This window comes from Micropterus salmoides, unplaced genomic scaffold (genome assembly GCF_014851395.1).
Source record: "Micropterus salmoides isolate LMB-PRFRI ecotype aquatic unplaced genomic scaffold, ASM1485139v1 Ms_hic_scaffold_17, whole genome shotgun sequence".
Lineage (NCBI taxonomy): Eukaryota > Metazoa > Chordata > Actinopteri > Centrarchiformes > Centrarchidae > Micropterus > Micropterus salmoides.
In genome coordinates, this window is record NW_024040817.1 from 12349284 (window position 1) to 12366433 (window position 17150).

Sequence of the window (17150 nt, forward strand, 5' to 3'; positions counted from 1 at the left end):
TATGACGTACAGTCAAGCTGACTCTGAACCCAGGAAGTTGGATGGGGAGGTGCGTGTGATGCATGTGTGTTTATGAGAGGAAGGCATTCTTCTCCTTTGCACAATTTCTACAGCCTTATCACTTCGTACTTTGCAATAATAAACAAGTGCTCACCACTCACACCATTCTGGTGCTTTTTCCCCCTTGTCACTAAAAATACTTACTTACTAATGCAGCTTCATGTAAAGTATTTAGACATTGGTGGGTGCAATTTTGTCCAACTGAGGCCATTAGATTAATCACAAAGAGAAAATTATTCATTCATTATTGCTCTTGTTGGATTATTGACAAACTGACCAACAAATAGGTTACAATATTGTTTCCTTATCTGTTACACCTCAAGTGCAGGATAAAGGTTATTGTTAGGACTCATTCACAGAAATTATCATTGAGATCTTAAGTTTGTGTGGTTTTTGGTACTTTGCTACTGAGTGGTTTGGTTTGGTTTGCACATGTTATATAAGCAAACATATAAGACCAAAAGACAAAACACTCTAAATGTGTTTACTAAAATAACATTTTCTGCTGCAGTTTCTTGATTTTTGAAGTGGCACAGTCCCCAAAGTTAAGTGTATTGTCTATTTCAGTTCCGAGGTATTTGCATGTTTTGCCCATTTCACTCCATTTCCATCTCTCTTGTTTTCTTTATTTTTAATTACAGGAAATTGTCCGCGCACCACTGCAAAAGCTGTCGTCCTTAAAGGGAACCTTGATTGCAGGTAGCCCACAATAAAGTTTTTTTGAGATAGTCACTCTGCATATCGTTAGTATTTTCACCCAGTGAAATGAATAGTAAGCCGAGTTCAGCTCACTGGCTTCCTCACAAGCTTTCACAACAACTGCACATGTTTCTGTGGACATTCTGAGACAGCAGAGGGCAACAGTGCCCAAGCTGTTACAGATTTCATAAACATGGATTTATTTAGGTATCATTTTGAAACAAATCACTAAAACAACATATCTTTTGAAAGTAAATAGATAAGGTCATAGTAGTAGATTTTTTTGTTGTTTGTTCTTTTATTATTTTTATTCTTGATTTAATTGTATTCCTTTTATTTTACTTTGTTCTGCCTTTGCAAAGTGACGACATACAATATATCAACCAGCTAGAGCCTCCACTGGGAGTAGTATATTGTGAATACAAATATTACACATTACACACGAGTGATTATTTGTAATGTTTCCGACTGTTTAGTCGATGTTTATTGGTTTTTGGACATAATGTGCATATAATGATACCTAGTCACACACACTTACACACAAAAAACCCAGTTGTTCAAAGGTCAACACAACACAACAAGTTTGACATGTCTAAATTTACAAATGAACACACAATACATTCTTTAATTTGTACATGTAATATATTGAGTAAATAAATATTCTCACACAGGCCAATAAATAGGCCCACAGAATATACAAAGTGTAAATGTGATTTAGCATATGCAACTCTCAGTAGTGGCAGTAGTAATTATGATTTAAAGATATCTGCTTTTACCTTTATATATATATCAATGCAGAATCTGTTTCACATCTTTCCAAGGTGTCTGTTAGTTAATTAATATGCTGGCTCTGTCACTGTGACTCACAACTCATTTTATAATTTCATAAACACAGTGACAACAGTTTAACACAGACAACTGAAAATGTATTCCCTCTAAAGCAAATGTTTTATAGTAAACTGAGATTTGCTATGTGTTAAAACATTACAGTAATTAGAGACTTGCTCCAGCTCTGAGCCTCAAGAGAGTGCTCATTGCCAAAGTGTTTGAAGAACAAATGATCCAAACAGCAGATGGACAGAGTTGAAGGTGTGGCTCTGTCCATTCTTCCATTCTCTGCCCGTTGTAGTGGCCACGTTAACAGGGTTCTGGTTACCGATGGGATTGGTTCCTGGGTAGTTGGATGTCCTGGTTGTACTGGAGGTCTTATTGTACGTCATCGTTACAGTACCTGGTGATGAAGTCTGTGTGATCTGGAGGATGGAAGAGGTGGCAAACGAGATTTGACATAACATAACATGGCATTGTATTTGATGCTATGAAGCACAATATTATATATATAGTATTGTGAAACATACTCTACAAATGCATATTTAAATTTTGGTATTGATTTAAATGACAAAAATGCAGCAATAAATAATAAAGATACAAGGTCAGGATATTTAAAACAAAAAAGAAATTTCACTGCGATGATTTTTTCACATTTTGTTTAAATCCACCTCTCCACCTGCTTTATAGCCAGTAAAGAAGATTTTTACCTGTGCACAGACAAATCCCAGCAGAGCCAGTGAAAACAGCCCTAGGATTAGATACTTCATGTTGGATGAGAGATGATTTCCTCTTGAAGACAAGACAAAACTCACTGTTTTTATCAGCTATTTATTGTTTTGTTTTTTAGGGCCTGGCCCAGTCATACACTTGTGTATCCTTGCCGAGACTGTTAAATGTGTGTTTTCAGAGGCTGGTCCTTTATAGGGCATTCAGATATTTCACCTGATACCTGTTTCAGAAGTCTTCCCTCTGTCTACACCCCGTCTATGGACCACAAATGTAAAACTGAGCCAAGTGAAATCAGTGCAGGAGATACCTGGTCTCTGCTGTTTTTGCTCCTCCAACCACTTGGCCGCAGTTATTCCTATCCCTTTATGGCTGTGATTGACTGTTGAATTTGGTAAGAAATGTTAATAATATCTTAAATGCCTTCACCTTGTTGAATTCAGTGTTATATAGTACAGAAATTCTCATTTAGATTGCATAGTGACATGGCCCTCACTCACTCATTCAAAATTAAATGGGCTTATTTTAACAGGGACATACCCTGTTTTACATTTGTGAGACATTGAGCTGTAGTTTCAACTTGAATTGGTTTTAAATTCACCATTTATTCTTCAAAGAATATTTAGCAGCCTGACTACCAGAAAACTATATTTTCACGAAAAGATTTGAATGATTTTGGGCTAGGTCCACTGTTCGTCTACCTCATACACAACTTTTCTTACACTACTCTACTAGCATAAGACATGCTCATCATATTTCACATACTATAAAAGCCATCAGTTTGCAGTAATTATACAGATACATTCAAATGCATTGCTGTCATGTCCTAAGAACCCTTAAGCCATGTAAGAAAAACAATACAAAGCATCAAAGGTGGTTCAAGACAAACAGCCTGACATTGAACGCAGTGTTGTTTGAATAAAATTAAATATCTTTTTAATATCATTACCAAAATGCAAATGCAGTGGGAGCTTCCTCTGACAATTTCCCTAAAGGAGTTCTTATCATTTCCCTCCCAGTTGCTACTATGTTTTATTTATAAATTCTTTTTTAAAAACCATATGTCGTGTCCAATAGCATTACAATTGTATTTGCCAAAACATCCAGAGATATATCCTATGGTTATATTTGTTCATTGTGATTAAAACATAGATCTGAAGCATGGGATTATACATGATTTATTGAGACTGTGTGGAAGACTCTTGGTCAAAAGTGAAAAACAGCTCAGAGCAAACAAAGCACTTCATAACATTAATATGACAGAAGCGTGACAGTCAAAGTAAGAGCCAATAAATAAGAAGCTCTTTCAAAAATCTAACATTTCTATTGAGGAAAGGTGAATCTGTGATTTTAATTTTGGGTTACAATGTCAGTTCTATGCACCGTAGATCAGAATCGAGATCAGAGGCACCAGTAGTTGACTGCAGGACCCAAACAAAGAGGCAGACCCTCCGTTTAATGTTGTAGTTGAAGTTGTTCTAGTGTTAGTCACACCAAGAGCTGACGTGACTACAGAGCTTTGTGTTGCTCCAGAGGTCATTGTGGGCTTCTGTGTTGAAGTGATTTGAGCCGTGGAGTGCGAGGTGGAGTTGGAGGGAGGTGCTGTTGTGGTTACATTATTGTAGTTGGAGGTTACGTTAGTCGTGGTGTGAGTGGGCAGTGGTGTGGTTGCTGCTGTGGGTCTGGTGGTACCAGTTGGTTCAGTGTTGTTGCTGGTCAGTGTTGCATCTGTTCCATTTGTACAGGAGGTACAAGCTGTTACAGTTTGCTGTAAAATAGAAGAACAATTCACATTTGACTTTGGTCACCTGACTAAAGTTCAAGTGTGTAACTTCCCCTGAAACCACAAATGCAGTTTTTACGTTTCCTTTTATGAGCAAGTTAAACAAGATATGCAGCTCAGTACTTAGACACACAGACATGAAATCGATATTGACCTTCACATTTCACTCCCAAAATGTTAATAAAATAAATGCTGCTGTTTTTAAATTTTTTAAATGTATTTTAGTTCCATGATCACACAAATGGGATTCTTCAATTGTATTAGAGTAGCAGCACAAAATTCCAGACACAAATCGTTTTAAACATGGTCAAATTATCTTCATGGCTAAACAGCCACAAGAAATAAGTGAGAAAACGTAACTTGGGTGAAGCAACCCTTTATGAAACAAAAGTGTAAAAATAGAAATGGTATGAAAGAACTAAAAGTAATTAAAGAAAAACATGATACTACTACGCATTATAATATTAGAATAACAGTAATAAGACGATACAATTATATTCTTCTATGTAGCACATCACTGGTTTAAATTCTCTTTCCACTCTCTGTCCCCTTCTTCACTCAGCACCAGGTTATACTGTCATTATTTCCTGCCTGTATTATGCTATCAGTTGATGCCATAGATAAAGCTGCAGTACAGTGCATCTGAGTCTATGTATAATAGTTTGGAGCCACGCCGTATAAAGGTCAAGCGCGAGCTCTTACAGCGGAGTACATGTAGGCATTAATCACATTTTGAATATTGCTGTGGTTGATATACTACTATATATCCTACTATAGCCTACTGTACATGTCTGCCCTGCACTAACTGTCCCCTGACTACACACAGTGTATATGCATCTCGTTGTTGTATTTCATCTCCCCTTTTGTCCAAACCTATGCTTTATATTTTTTCTAATAGGTCACATGTAGATATAAGAGCATTGCTGTGGCTGACACCAAATAGCTCCCTCCAACAAAATAAAGTATTAGTGAGGGATGACAAAGTAAAGTAGGTCTAATATATTCAGTGTCACAGAATTATAGCAGTGGAGGAGCTAGAATAATCATACGTACATGTGAAACAGTTGAAATTTAACATTAGATGTCTTGTAACAAGTTTTCAGAAGACATTGTCCAAGAGGTTAATTAGAACCACTGAGTAACCCTCGTAATAATTGTAATTTGACATGCTTTAAAAAACTACTTGAATGCAATGAGCCAATTGGTAAAGTAACCAGTGTTTTTTCCATGTTTACAGTTTTATTAAACACAACATGTCAACAAAAAACACCCACTACAAACCCACAATCAACTACTGTTAACAAATGAAAGATTAAATTTCCATTTTGATGCCAACATCAATGAGAAGTCAATAAAGTGCTCAGAAAAAGCTCAAGATCAGCTACTAAATGTACCTTGTGGTTTCCAAGGTCAAGAATGATCCTCAATTTGCCTAGACTTTCAGATGCATTTAAATGCCCCATTTGCCTATACTCTTAAAGACTACCACATGAGTAAAAGAGAAAAATAGCAAGTGCTATGTGTTTAAATATCCAGATAAATCACATGTCCAGCCAGTGTCCACTAATCTAAGACTGAACTGCTCATCACTGGTCCACGACGGCCCTTTGAATGTGGACAAACTCTGGTAATTTGTCCCACATAATGTTTCACACTAGAAATCAGAAAAAGTGTCCCTTACCTCAGTGCAGTCCACTGAAATGAAGGTGAAACAGACACAGAGGACAACCATCATTGTTTTCTCCATCTTGGTCTTCAGATGTTTCCTTCGTATGTTATGGCTGTCCCCACCTTTATCGTCTTTCCTTTTATACCTGCCAGCTCTCCATAACACTGATACTGATAACTGCTCTGCTGAGCAGAAGTAATACTTCCTCAACCCCTTGACATTAAAGCTTGTTAATGAAATACTACTATCTTTATTTTTGCCAAAGATTAAAGGTTGGCGGTAGTGCAGTGAATCTTGATGGAAACAGCCACAAATCTTTTTCAAGGTACAAAGTTGTTTATTATACAGCTCAAGGCTGCATAATGAAAAGAAATTTGTAGTTCCTTCATGCTACACACACAACATTTAATTAAGTGTAAAATATGGTAACATATAAATAAAACAAATAAAATAATACAGTTTATACAGTTATTTATATGCATATCCATTTAATATTTAACTTTTCACTTTTGACCAAGCTCAGATAAACTTGAACTAAGGAAAACTTAGTTGATAAGGTAGTTTACCTAAAAATGGAATGTGAACACAGAAACCCATCACCAAAGACTTCCAGGGTTCCTCTGATAACGCAAGAATTCTATTTTGCTTACTTTGACTTTAATCCACCCCAATGGCGAGTAATTTGAGGAAATTTTGGGAAATAAGGCATGTTTGATTTCACCTTGCCTGTTGACTCGCAGAAGGATCTGTTTGAGTAAATGAAGAAAGCAGAAAGGAATGTATCCCCGTGATGTTTACTTTTTGATATTGAGCTCGTACAAATACTTGAGGTAAAACTGGCATCTTATCACTTCTATGAAACAACGCAACGATGTGACAGCCTCATGGCACGCATTAAATAAAAATAACATTTAGGTATGGTTCAATTTCTACTCAATATTACCATATAAATATCAAAATTGAAATGACAATGGAAACAGATATTTCAAATTTTAAGCTTAGCATTTTCTCTTTTGAAAAATAAATATTTACCAGCTTTGTTAAATCCAATTTATCTAACTTCAAGTTGTCTATTTTTAAGGAAAAGTAAACAGACAATCCCTCTCACTTTGACTTTATAAGGTCAAAGATGACAGAGGGAAGTGTGTGACTGAAATGCTTCATTTGATAAGTTACACATTTCTCACCTGGACTCTGTGTGGGGTATTTAAAGTACTGACTGATACTGGTTCACAAACGCAACCCACAGATTTACTACTAAACATGTACATATGCAGGTGATTAAAGGAAAAGTGCATGGACAATTAAAGTCAATTCCAAATTAAAACAAAAACATTCAAATCATAACACTTTTTTTTTGGATGATCACCACACAGCTTCAAGGACAGAGAAGGAAACAAAGTTCTTCCTCTAATAGGTTGCTCTGGTAGCTACTGTATGAGAGCACAGCCAAGCCTTTGTAGTGCTTATCAGCTGTGTTATCAATGTGCTGCGCATTTCCTGGTATCAGGCATTTTAATATCTCTTTAAGATAACTTATTGGACGCTACTGCGTATTTAATATGTGTTTGTAGGATTTACACAGAATCAATGCCCAGAGGTCAATAATCAAACATCACACTGCAGCCTTCCTTGTCTTGCTTTTATATCTAGTATGTTAATGGCCTCTTTTTGTGACATATTTCATCTGATGAGAGATGATTACATCTGTTTTATTGCCTTGGTTGGTAAATGGAAACCAGCCATAAAGATGAGAGAATGCAATTAGAAGGAGGACAGGTCTTTTAAACATTTCATATGCTCAAAAAGACAGTCACATTCATATAAACTCAAAACTCAAAACAGACAAATGAAAGTTAGAAAAACATTAACTGGGGAAGGATCCTTATCACCATGCCAACATCCTCATGAATGTGCTGCTACTGAACATAACTAACATGCAGATGTTAATGTTTACCATGTGCACCATCTTGGTTTAGCATGTTAGCATGCTTAGCATTTGCTAACTAGCACTCGTTTTATACAGTCTTTGCTAGCACTACACAAAGTACAGCTAAGGCTCATGGGAATGTCCTTAGTGTTGCAGGTAGGCCTATTTGGCCTAGGTTAATTGGTAACTCTAAATGGTCTTTGGCACTAATGGGGCCAAAAAGACTGTACTGTGCATATTGCAAATTCTAAATAGACTAAGGGTAATCGTTAAGCCCCTTGCAGAGTTGTCTACCTTTTGCTTAAAAGGTATGAGTATAGTTTTATGTATCGGTATACGTTTGAAGATCTATCAACACATTTAGTTACTAAACTAAATACAATCTATACTAACAGCTTACCTTTTTTGGTTTAATTGAGTTTAGTGGAGAGGTTTTGCTGTGAACATTACCACCAAATAAAATAAAATGTTCAAATGTATCTAATGCTTAATTATTTGATCCCTGCTGTACATTATCACTATGTCTTCCTGTGACTTCTGTCTGTCATGGAAGTCTGCAAACCAAATCTCCCTCAGGACACTAATAATTTGAAATTATACAAATGATTTATTGCAGTGACACAGAGCAGGGAAAAGTAAAATAGCTCTTATTTCAGCTTCACAATCAAAGTTCAAGGTTTTCTTTTTTCTTTTCTCGGTTCTTGCCAGTTTATTTGCATTCTGCTTAATTTGATCCATTGTGACCTGGGAGGAAATTTAAAATATATGCAAAAACATGGGGTTTTTTTCTATTCTAAAACTAAACAAGGTGCCTTTTAGTTTTATCAAATACCTTTTGACGTACAACCCACACCACATTGAAAGCAATATGTACATCCTTATGACTTCAGGCCCATGAGTGCAACCTTTGGTGCGTAAACCAAGGATTACATCAGCCGCACTTTATTTAACAATTAAAGAAAGCAGGTGATTTTCCATTACTGAATCTCATTGGGGTAGCCAGGCATTAAGTCTTGTTCACATGACTGTCGTTTAACCCCCAAACGTCTGTTACTATTGGTACTATTACTGCATGCTAGATTATATCGTGAATGTATTTTATTTTATCTAGCTATGTAAACATATCTTAGTAGGTTCTGGGAAGGTCAAAAGTCAAAAAGTTGACTAAAAATCCCATAATAAAGTATCAATGGTTGTGTAACTACAGTGTTTTAGTCACTGAACTGTGAATGGGATTTGACAACTAGAACATTACACACAGTCAGTGATGGTTTGGGGTGCCATGTCATCTGCTGGTGTTGGTCCACTGTGTTTTCTGAGGTCCAAGGTCAACGCAGCCGTCTACCAGGAAGTTTTAGAGCACTTCATGCTTCCTGCTGCTGACCAACTTTATAGAGATGCAGATTTCATTTTCCAACAGGACTTGGCACCTGCACACATTGCTAAAACTACCAGTACCTGGTTTAAGGACCATGGTGTCAAATTACATTAAACAAATAAGGTTATGGCTCTTAATATTTGCAGAATAGAATATTTGTAGAATCTATCAGTCTCACTTACTAATAGTAGCCACACTCAATGTTGCTTAGTATTTACCATGTCATCTAATGTAGCCTTGTAATAATATTCTAACTATTTGTTAAGTATATGAATACTGAATTCTTCCAAGATTGTTGTGTTGTCCTGTAGTAAGGTTGGTGTTCACAGTACATTTACTCATGAACCACTGTGTCCATCTAGTGGTGGGAAATATATACTTCTTGCCAGGAAGTGACGCAATGAAAACAATAACGTGCAGAGCTTTCTGAAAGAAATTAAATGAAAGGTCTCATTATGTCTTATTTAAAATAATAAATAAGCAAACATTAATATTTTGCTATTACTAGAGCGAATAAGAGACATTTGGACAACATATAACCAAAGGAAGTTCATTTAGGTAAGCGGTTTTCTGCACTCGCTGTTAGCTATCTAGCAGGCTAGTGGCTAACTAGCTTAACGTTACCGCTGAATGAAGCTATACATAATATTCTGTAGGCTAGCCTGTTTAGCCAACAAGATTAGCCTTTGTTCAGTAGAAGTCAGTCAGTAATATGTTGTTTATTTAGTATCTTTAGTTTAAGTTAGTGCGTACAAGAGTAGACGTTTTGATATGTCGTGTTATCAATAACACTTTGTGCAACGTTAAAACGTTTGTAGGTAGAGAAACGTTAACATTAACGTTACACTTTCAGGAAATACTCGACTTTTACTCTAGCGTTAGTAAACGTTAGTGAATAAGTTTGGAGTACCGGGGTCACAACGTGTTTAGACGCTGTCGCCTTTATTGTTACTTCTCTCAGTCGCATCCCTTTCCCGCAGATTGGTGTGGTGATGGCAGCTTCATTGCCTCAGAAGCCAGGGATGCCGCCTCAGCAGCCCCTCATGCCCCCAAGTGCTGCATCAGCCCCAGGTCAGCAGCCCATGCCCCCTCAGGGAGCCCTGAGAGAGATCTCTCCAGTGTTCCTCTGTCGGATCGGACAGGAGACTGTCCAGGACATTGTCACTCGCACCATGGAGATCTTCCAGATCACACGAGCTACGCAGGTACTGGACATAATACTGTTAGCCAAGTTAGGTAACGATAATGTTTGGAAAGGACAGGGAATGGGTCCCAAATCTCAATGTGAGAAGATGTTATGGCGTGAATGCCTGGTTTTGGAAACGTCAGCACAGACCTTCTTGTAGGATTCTTGTTGAGGTTTTGTAATAATTTTTCAAGGGAATACTTATTTTCATAATTGATTTGTATATTTTTTTGTGACAAAACAACCTCAACTCAAGGCCAACTTACTTGCATGTTGTGAAACTTCTGACCATCATTTACGGTCCACACCAGCAGATTGAGTTCCACAAAAAATGTAGATGTTCAAACGTCTGAATCTGAGCACTTCTAGTAATTTTCAATCTGCTTGGCATGCTTGTCAGCATCTGTCTTTACTCATCCTTCCATCTCTACCTGATCTGTGCCTCTATTTGTGTCTCATTGTGTTTCTCATTGTATAACTCGCCTCTTCCAGCTTGTCCTTGTCAATTACACTGAGCAAGTCTTTTCACTGCACTAAAAATTCGAAGCAAAAGATCAGCATCAGGACCATGTACTCAAAAAATGTGTGGTCTCGCATTTCACTCAGGCTTGACACATCACCATCCATATGCTTTTAAATATGATACACTTTAAAAATCAGTGAGAGAGAGAAATTCTGAACAGTGTCTTACAATATCAACCTTTTACTTTAAAGGAAATTGAGAGTAAACAAGAACAAGTAAAGTGTAAACTTCATTTTAATACTGGCTTCTGCATACCAACTAGTCTTGATAGCTGCACATTATACTGCCAACTGAACCAAAAATGTAAACGACACTTAAAACTAATGAGGTGTGTCTTTGATGTAGCTTCCTAATGGTGTGACGCAAAGTCAGGCAATGTACCAGGACCGCTTTGGGAAGCTCCAGGAACACCTACGGCAGCTCGCCTTGCTATTCAGAAAGCTCCGGCTCCTGTATGAACGCTGTGTGGAGATGACCTCTGACCTGCAGGAGGGGCCAGCAGAGGTCAGGAAGGAGCCTTATATTTCTGCTTCAAATATTCAGCTTGTTTAGGAAATAATAATAATTTGCAGAATTGTCCATGTACCTCATGCCTTTTGTTTTACTGTGCCTTCTTTCACTATCAAAACCCAGTGCATTCATAGACAGGAGGGGGAAAAACTGTTCTGATTGTATTTTGTGTCCTCAGCTTTTGCCGTATGTTGGGGAGGAGCTGGTTACTGTCAAAGTGGAGCCCTGCAGTCCTGCTGTCAACCAGGAGAGAAAAGAAGTTCTAGAGGTGTGCTCCTGTTTTCTTTTTGCCACAAGTAATAATTAGCACTTACTTCATACACAGTTTGTGCATTGGAGTCTTTTGTTCCCTGCTACAATAACCCGGCTTAATCGTCTCAGGAAACCTCACATTTTAGAGAGAGTTTTATGTTTTAGGGTGTTTTTAGTGTACTGTATGTACTGATCACATTTTTAGAATTTGTAGTTTTGTTTTTGTACTTGCTCTTCTTGACTGCAAGTCAAGTTTCCCACTTGGGATAATGAAATGAACTGAAGTGAATATGACTACCTGGCAGGTCAGGGTGACATTTCTTTTTTCTTTGCTATTAAAAAATGAAAGTGGTCTTCCCATAAGGCTTTGAAAGACACTTTGAAAACACTGAGCAAGATATCTAGATTTCAAAGTCCCCTGAAAATGCCTCTAGATGGCAGTGCTGACACAGGCCACGGGTATCCTTGGTGGCATAGGTGAAAGGCAGAAATCATGCATCAGCTTAAGCACATTTTCAAATGAAGGATGTTGTTTTTTGAGATATTATGTGTGCCTATGGAGAGAGAGAGAGAGAGCTGACAACTAATGAAAATCCCAAATTCAGTATCCGAAAATCAGAATATTACTTAAGACCAATACAAAAAAAATGATTTTTAGAAATGTTGGCCAACTGAAAAGTATGAACATGAAAAGTATGAGCATGTACAGCACACAATACTTAGTTGGGGCTCCTTTTGCCTGAATTACTGCAGCAATGCGGCGCGGCATGGAGTCGATCAGTCTGTGGCACTGCTCAGGTGTTATGAGAGCCCAGGTTGCTCTGATAGTGGCCTTCAGCTCTTCTGCATTGTTGGGTCTGGCGTATCGCATCTTCCTCTTCACAATACCCCATAGATTTTCTATAGGGTTAAGGTCAGGCGAGTTTGCTGGCCAATTAAGAACAGGGATACCATGGTCCTTAAACCAGGTACTGGTAGCTTTGGCACTGTGTGCAGGTGCCAAGTCCTGTTGGAAAATGAAATCTGCATCTCCATAAGGTTGGTCAGCAGCAGGAAGCATGAAGTGCTCTAAAACTTCCTGGTAGACGGCTGCGACCTTGGACCTCAGAAAACACAGTGGACCAACACCAGCAGATGACATGGCACCCCAAACCATCACTCACTGTGGAAACTTTACACTGGACTTCAAGCAACGTGGATTCTGTGCCTCTCCTCTCTTCCTCCAGACTCTGGGACCTTGATTTCCAAAGGAAATGCAAAATTTACTTTCATCAGAGAACATAACTTTGGACCACTCAGCAGCAGTCCATTCCTTTTTGTCTTTAGCCCAGGCGAGACGCTTCTGACGCTGTGTCTTGTTCAAAAGTGGCTTGACACAAGGAATGTGACAGTTGAAACCCATGTCTTGCATACGTCTGTGCGTGGTGGTTCTTGAAGCACTGACTCCAGCTGCAGTCCACTCTTTGTGAATCTCCCCCATATTTTTGAATGGGTTTTGTTTCACAATCCTCTCCAGGCTGCAGTTATCCCTATTACTTGTACACATTTTCCTACCACATCTTTTCCTTCCCTTCGCCTCTCTATTAATGTGCTTGAACACAGAGCTCCCAGCCTCTTTAGCAATGACCTTTTGTGTCTTGCCCTCCTAGTGCAAGGTGTCAATGGTCGTCTTTTGGACAGCTGTCAAATCAGCAGTCTTCCCCATGATTGTGTAGCCTACAGAACTAGACTGAGAGACCATTTAAAGGCCTTTGCAGGTGTTTTGAGTTAATTAGCTGATTAGAGTGTGGCAGCAGGTGTCTTTAATATTGAACCTTTTCACAATATTCTAATTTTCTGAGATACTGATTTTGGGGTTTTCATTAGTTGTCAGTTATAATCATCAAAATAAAAGGAATGAACACTTGAAATATATCAGTCTGTGTGGAATGAATGTATACATTATAAGAGTTTCACTTTTTGAATGGAATTACTGAAATAAATCAACTTTTTGATGATATTCGAATTATATGACCAGCACCTGGGGAGGGAGGGAGAGAGAGAGAGAGGGGGAGAGAGCGAGAGAGAGATCTCCTCCAGCAGGTGTAACTGTAAATATGTATGAATTATTGATTGTTTATAGTGAGTAAACTAGCTTCTGTCCTGATTGCTTAAGGATGACAAATGCTAAAGCTATGGCTCATGCACTTTAACGAGTTTTACTAATGGATGTTGTGTGTCTTGTGGTTCACCTGCAGAAGGTACGTCAGAAGAACCAGGAGATGAAGGTTCTGATGGATCAGATGAGGAACCTGCTTTGGGATGTCAACGCCATGCTGACGCTCAGGAAATGATAGTTCCACTAGAGCCACTCTCTTTTTAAGAGACGCGTTCCTTCACAGACACAAGCACTGCATAACGTCAAAGACCGGGTGAAATAAGGGAATTTCTGTTGGAATTTGAATATGGGACTTTCCAGTTAGGTACACCTCCTTTGTGTTGGCCTGTCGTCACTGAAACTCACAGTTCACTCACAGTTCACCTAACATCTGCTGTTTATTATGTATCATATTGAAGTTGTTGAGGGGGAAACTATTAATGAAATAGGAAAGGATAAGCTTGTGTCAACCTGATACACTCCAGCTCCAAGAATTGTTCTCTTTTTGTACAAGGCAGCAGACAACACAGTTATTGTCTGCCAAGTATTCTGCAATTGTTATTTGTCGCTGTGTCTATTCAGATATGTTATAGACTCCTGTTCTCATACTGTTTAAATGAGTAGAAACCTGTAATGCCTCAGGTAAAAACAACACAAAGGTTTTCTTAAAATACCATATAAATGCTGTTTTGCCCCCAGGTGCTGACTTGACACCAGACAGACTTAAATTCATTGCAGGTAATTCTTCCAGAAAGCACACACGCTGATCTTATGACTGTGTTTACCATAGGAACAATTGCCTTTATTATGCTCTGTTAGTTGTAAAAACACTATGGGTTCAGAATTCAAATTAGCCCCTTGGCAGCTATGTATCTCAGGTGATTCGAACATAAGTGTGTGTGTGTGTGTGCGCGTGCGTGCATGTGCTTAATGAGATTAGCATCCCAAGTGCTAGAAAAATGAACCCGTTTGCCTTGCTTGTGTCGAGACTTGCTCGCCTATGAATTTATTTTTGTAAACTGGGGGACAAAAGGTAGGCCTACTGGGTAGATTTCTGTTTTGTATAAATAAACTTTTTTTGAACAAAATTTCTGAACATATACTTTAAAGTCGCTTTCTAAAATACAGGATTGGCCATCTCAGACTTTGCAGTCTGCTCTCCATTGTGTTAAATTTCAACCCTAGGGGCCGATGTGGGAATGCATGATCTCCTTCACAATTGAGATTTTATATATATATATATATATATATATATATATATATATATATATATATATATAAAAAGTACATCAAGGCTTATCCACCATCTTTGGTCAAATTGCTATAAATGAAGTAGTTTCAACTTCTCAGATTTGACCATTTGGTGGTTCTATAAAGGCAAATTGAATACCTTTGGGTTTGGGACTGTTGGTTAGAAAAAAGCAACTTGAAAATGTGACCTTAATGAACCACTTTTTTTTTTTACTATTGTCTGACATTTTACAGAACAAACAATTAATTGCCAGATTAATTGATAATGTATGTGATTAGTTAGTTACAGTAACAGACTGATGGACCTGTTAATGGATAGTCAGTGTACAGTACATTCAAATATGTACACAGGATCAGAATGAAATCTAGTCTCTTGCCTATTCCTCACTTGATCAACATATGAAGAAAATGGGTGGAGTTACAGGATCAAATGTGGGCTGTTACTTTTGGCCTCACTGATATGTTTTACTACTGCAGAGTCATAAAATGGATCATAAGACAATCATGTTCCTTCATGTCTGCTGAAAATATGTCCTGTGCTTCTTTAAGTAGAGGGTGAGTGCAAAGTAGTGAAAAGAAACTCTTAACTTTATGCAGCACCATGAGTTTGCATTTATAAATCATTTATTGGTTTTACAGTTAGCATTTTGATGTGAAATGATTTGTTTCCATGGCAACAGTCCCTGCACAGAAATGCTGAGACACATTTGACAGCTGGAGTGCATGGCACCAATGCCAGTCCCTCAGGTGCTTCTGGCATGAGATAGTCATTCCTTTCTCATTGTCACAGCAATAGCACTGACATCTGAAGTGTTCACACGCGTTCCTTTTTTTGCTGTCCAATAGAGATTGTCATCTGTGAAGGTTCTCAGTCATCCAGGTCATAGTTATCCAAAGAAGGTTAACTTGGTTAGCATCGTCAACTCAGTCCAGTTGCCCTTGACGTTAACCTTCTTTGGATAATAGAGATTGTCCTGTCTCAGTGAGAGCCTAAATCGCAGGGACTCTTTCAAGGCCCCTGAATATCCTCCTCCGTTGTATCACGGAGGTACGAGAATGATTTGAAACTCCATTCAAACATTTATAGGCCCCTTTCTCTTCACATTAATGTGTTTATAGTCCAGAACAGTCAACCAGGGTCTGTCTGATGATTGTACTTTGTCCATGTCACAAATGGACCGCACTGCCACTTTGTCCACATCCCACACAGCGTAGAGTATCCCATCTTGACTGTCCACCTGTGATTGGTCCATTTGTTTGTCCAAAAGGCCACTAGATCAGACTTTATGCTTCTCAGCATATTTGTCCATTTTGTCCGCCATTTTCATGCTCTCTCCAGGTCTTTGTACTTCTTGCGTAGGACAGAAACTTGATCTTTGAAGAGCACGGGATCCAGGCGAAACTGAGAGTGGACAAGAGGCATGTAGCCAAACCAGTTGGTGAAGGTGTTGACACACTCCTGCCGCTGGTTGAAGTGCTCCGGGTTGGCCCAGGGGACACTCTTTGCACCCTGGGAGGTAGAACAACACGCTGTCATTAACCGTCACCTAGGACCTTTCCAAAACTAGACCCTCGCCACTTCCACTCCGACACGGAGTGTCCTCTGGTCGGAGTCACCCTCACAGCCAAATCGAGCTCCCTAACCCGCGTAGGGTTTAAACACAGCGACAACTTTCTGATGAACTACCCTCCCCCAGTGTAAATAGGATCTGACATTACCGCTGTTACCTAGGCCTACTCACTGCTATAATATGTGTATCAAGTAAACAGTTGTATTAAGATTCAGGATTGATGTTGAGGAAAAGTGTGGGGTTTTTGCAATAACAAAACTGAAAGCATTTGTCATTTATTCCATGTTTGTGTTTGTGTCAAATTTCTTTAAGAACGTGACTTTAGACATCATCATGAAAAAGAAATATTATATTCTTTTATGAAAACATTGATATTCATTGTAAAGAAAAGCCTAGGCTATATATTTAAACCTCTTTATCTTTAAATAACACTTCATTCATTCGTTCATTAAATATTACATTCACAAATGCAACATTTCAATATAAATCAAATCTTATATTGAAGCATTATATAGTCTGAAGTATTTAAAACAGTTGTATAAAGACTTTTTCTTTAATGGCTTTGTTGCTTGTTACTGATCCCCCTGTGTATATAGTTATGCCATGTTCTATTATGTCCTTTAATGTAGGCTATTTTATTTTCG

General features: G+C 38.3%; 3 protein-coding genes across 4 annotated transcripts in view; 1 reads left to right on the top strand and 2 right to left on the bottom strand.

Annotated features, from left to right (window-relative positions):
- Window positions 1-3426: 3426 nt before the first annotated feature.
- On the bottom strand, window positions 3427-5937 carry LOC119908116 (mucin-13-like). Its single transcript, XM_038725868.1, has 2 exons — window positions 5781-5937; window positions 3427-4084 (listed from the first exon to the last, which is right to left on the bottom strand). Exons 1-2 carry the CDS (start codon window positions 5844-5846, stop codon window positions 3692-3694), a joined length of 459 nt encoding a protein of 152 aa, XP_038581796.1. The 5' UTR covers window positions 5847-5937; the 3' UTR covers window positions 3427-3691.
- Window positions 5938-9463: 3526 nt separating this feature from the next.
- zgc:114119 (uncharacterized protein LOC619273 homolog) lies at window positions 9464-14772 on the top strand. Its single transcript, XM_038724800.1, has 5 exons — window positions 9464-9634; window positions 10057-10281; window positions 11131-11289; window positions 11474-11563; window positions 13785-14772. The coding sequence occupies exons 2-5, from the start codon at window positions 10069-10071 to the stop codon at window positions 13878-13880; spliced, it is 558 nt and encodes a 185-aa protein (XP_038580728.1). The 5' UTR covers window positions 9464-9634; window positions 10057-10068; the 3' UTR covers window positions 13881-14772.
- A 765-nt stretch (window positions 14773-15537) lies between these two features.
- The window catches only part of LOC119907162 (exostosin-1c), a 92351-nt gene continuing 90738 nt past the window's right edge, over window positions 15538-17150 (bottom strand). For both annotated transcript variants that reach the window (XM_038724799.1, XM_038724797.1), the window contains exon 12: window positions 15538-16445. In XM_038724799.1, coding sequence (XP_038580727.1) covers window positions 16260-16445 — 186 coding nt within the window. In that variant the 3' untranslated portion in view covers window positions 15538-16259. The remainder of the gene's footprint in view (window positions 16446-17150) is intronic.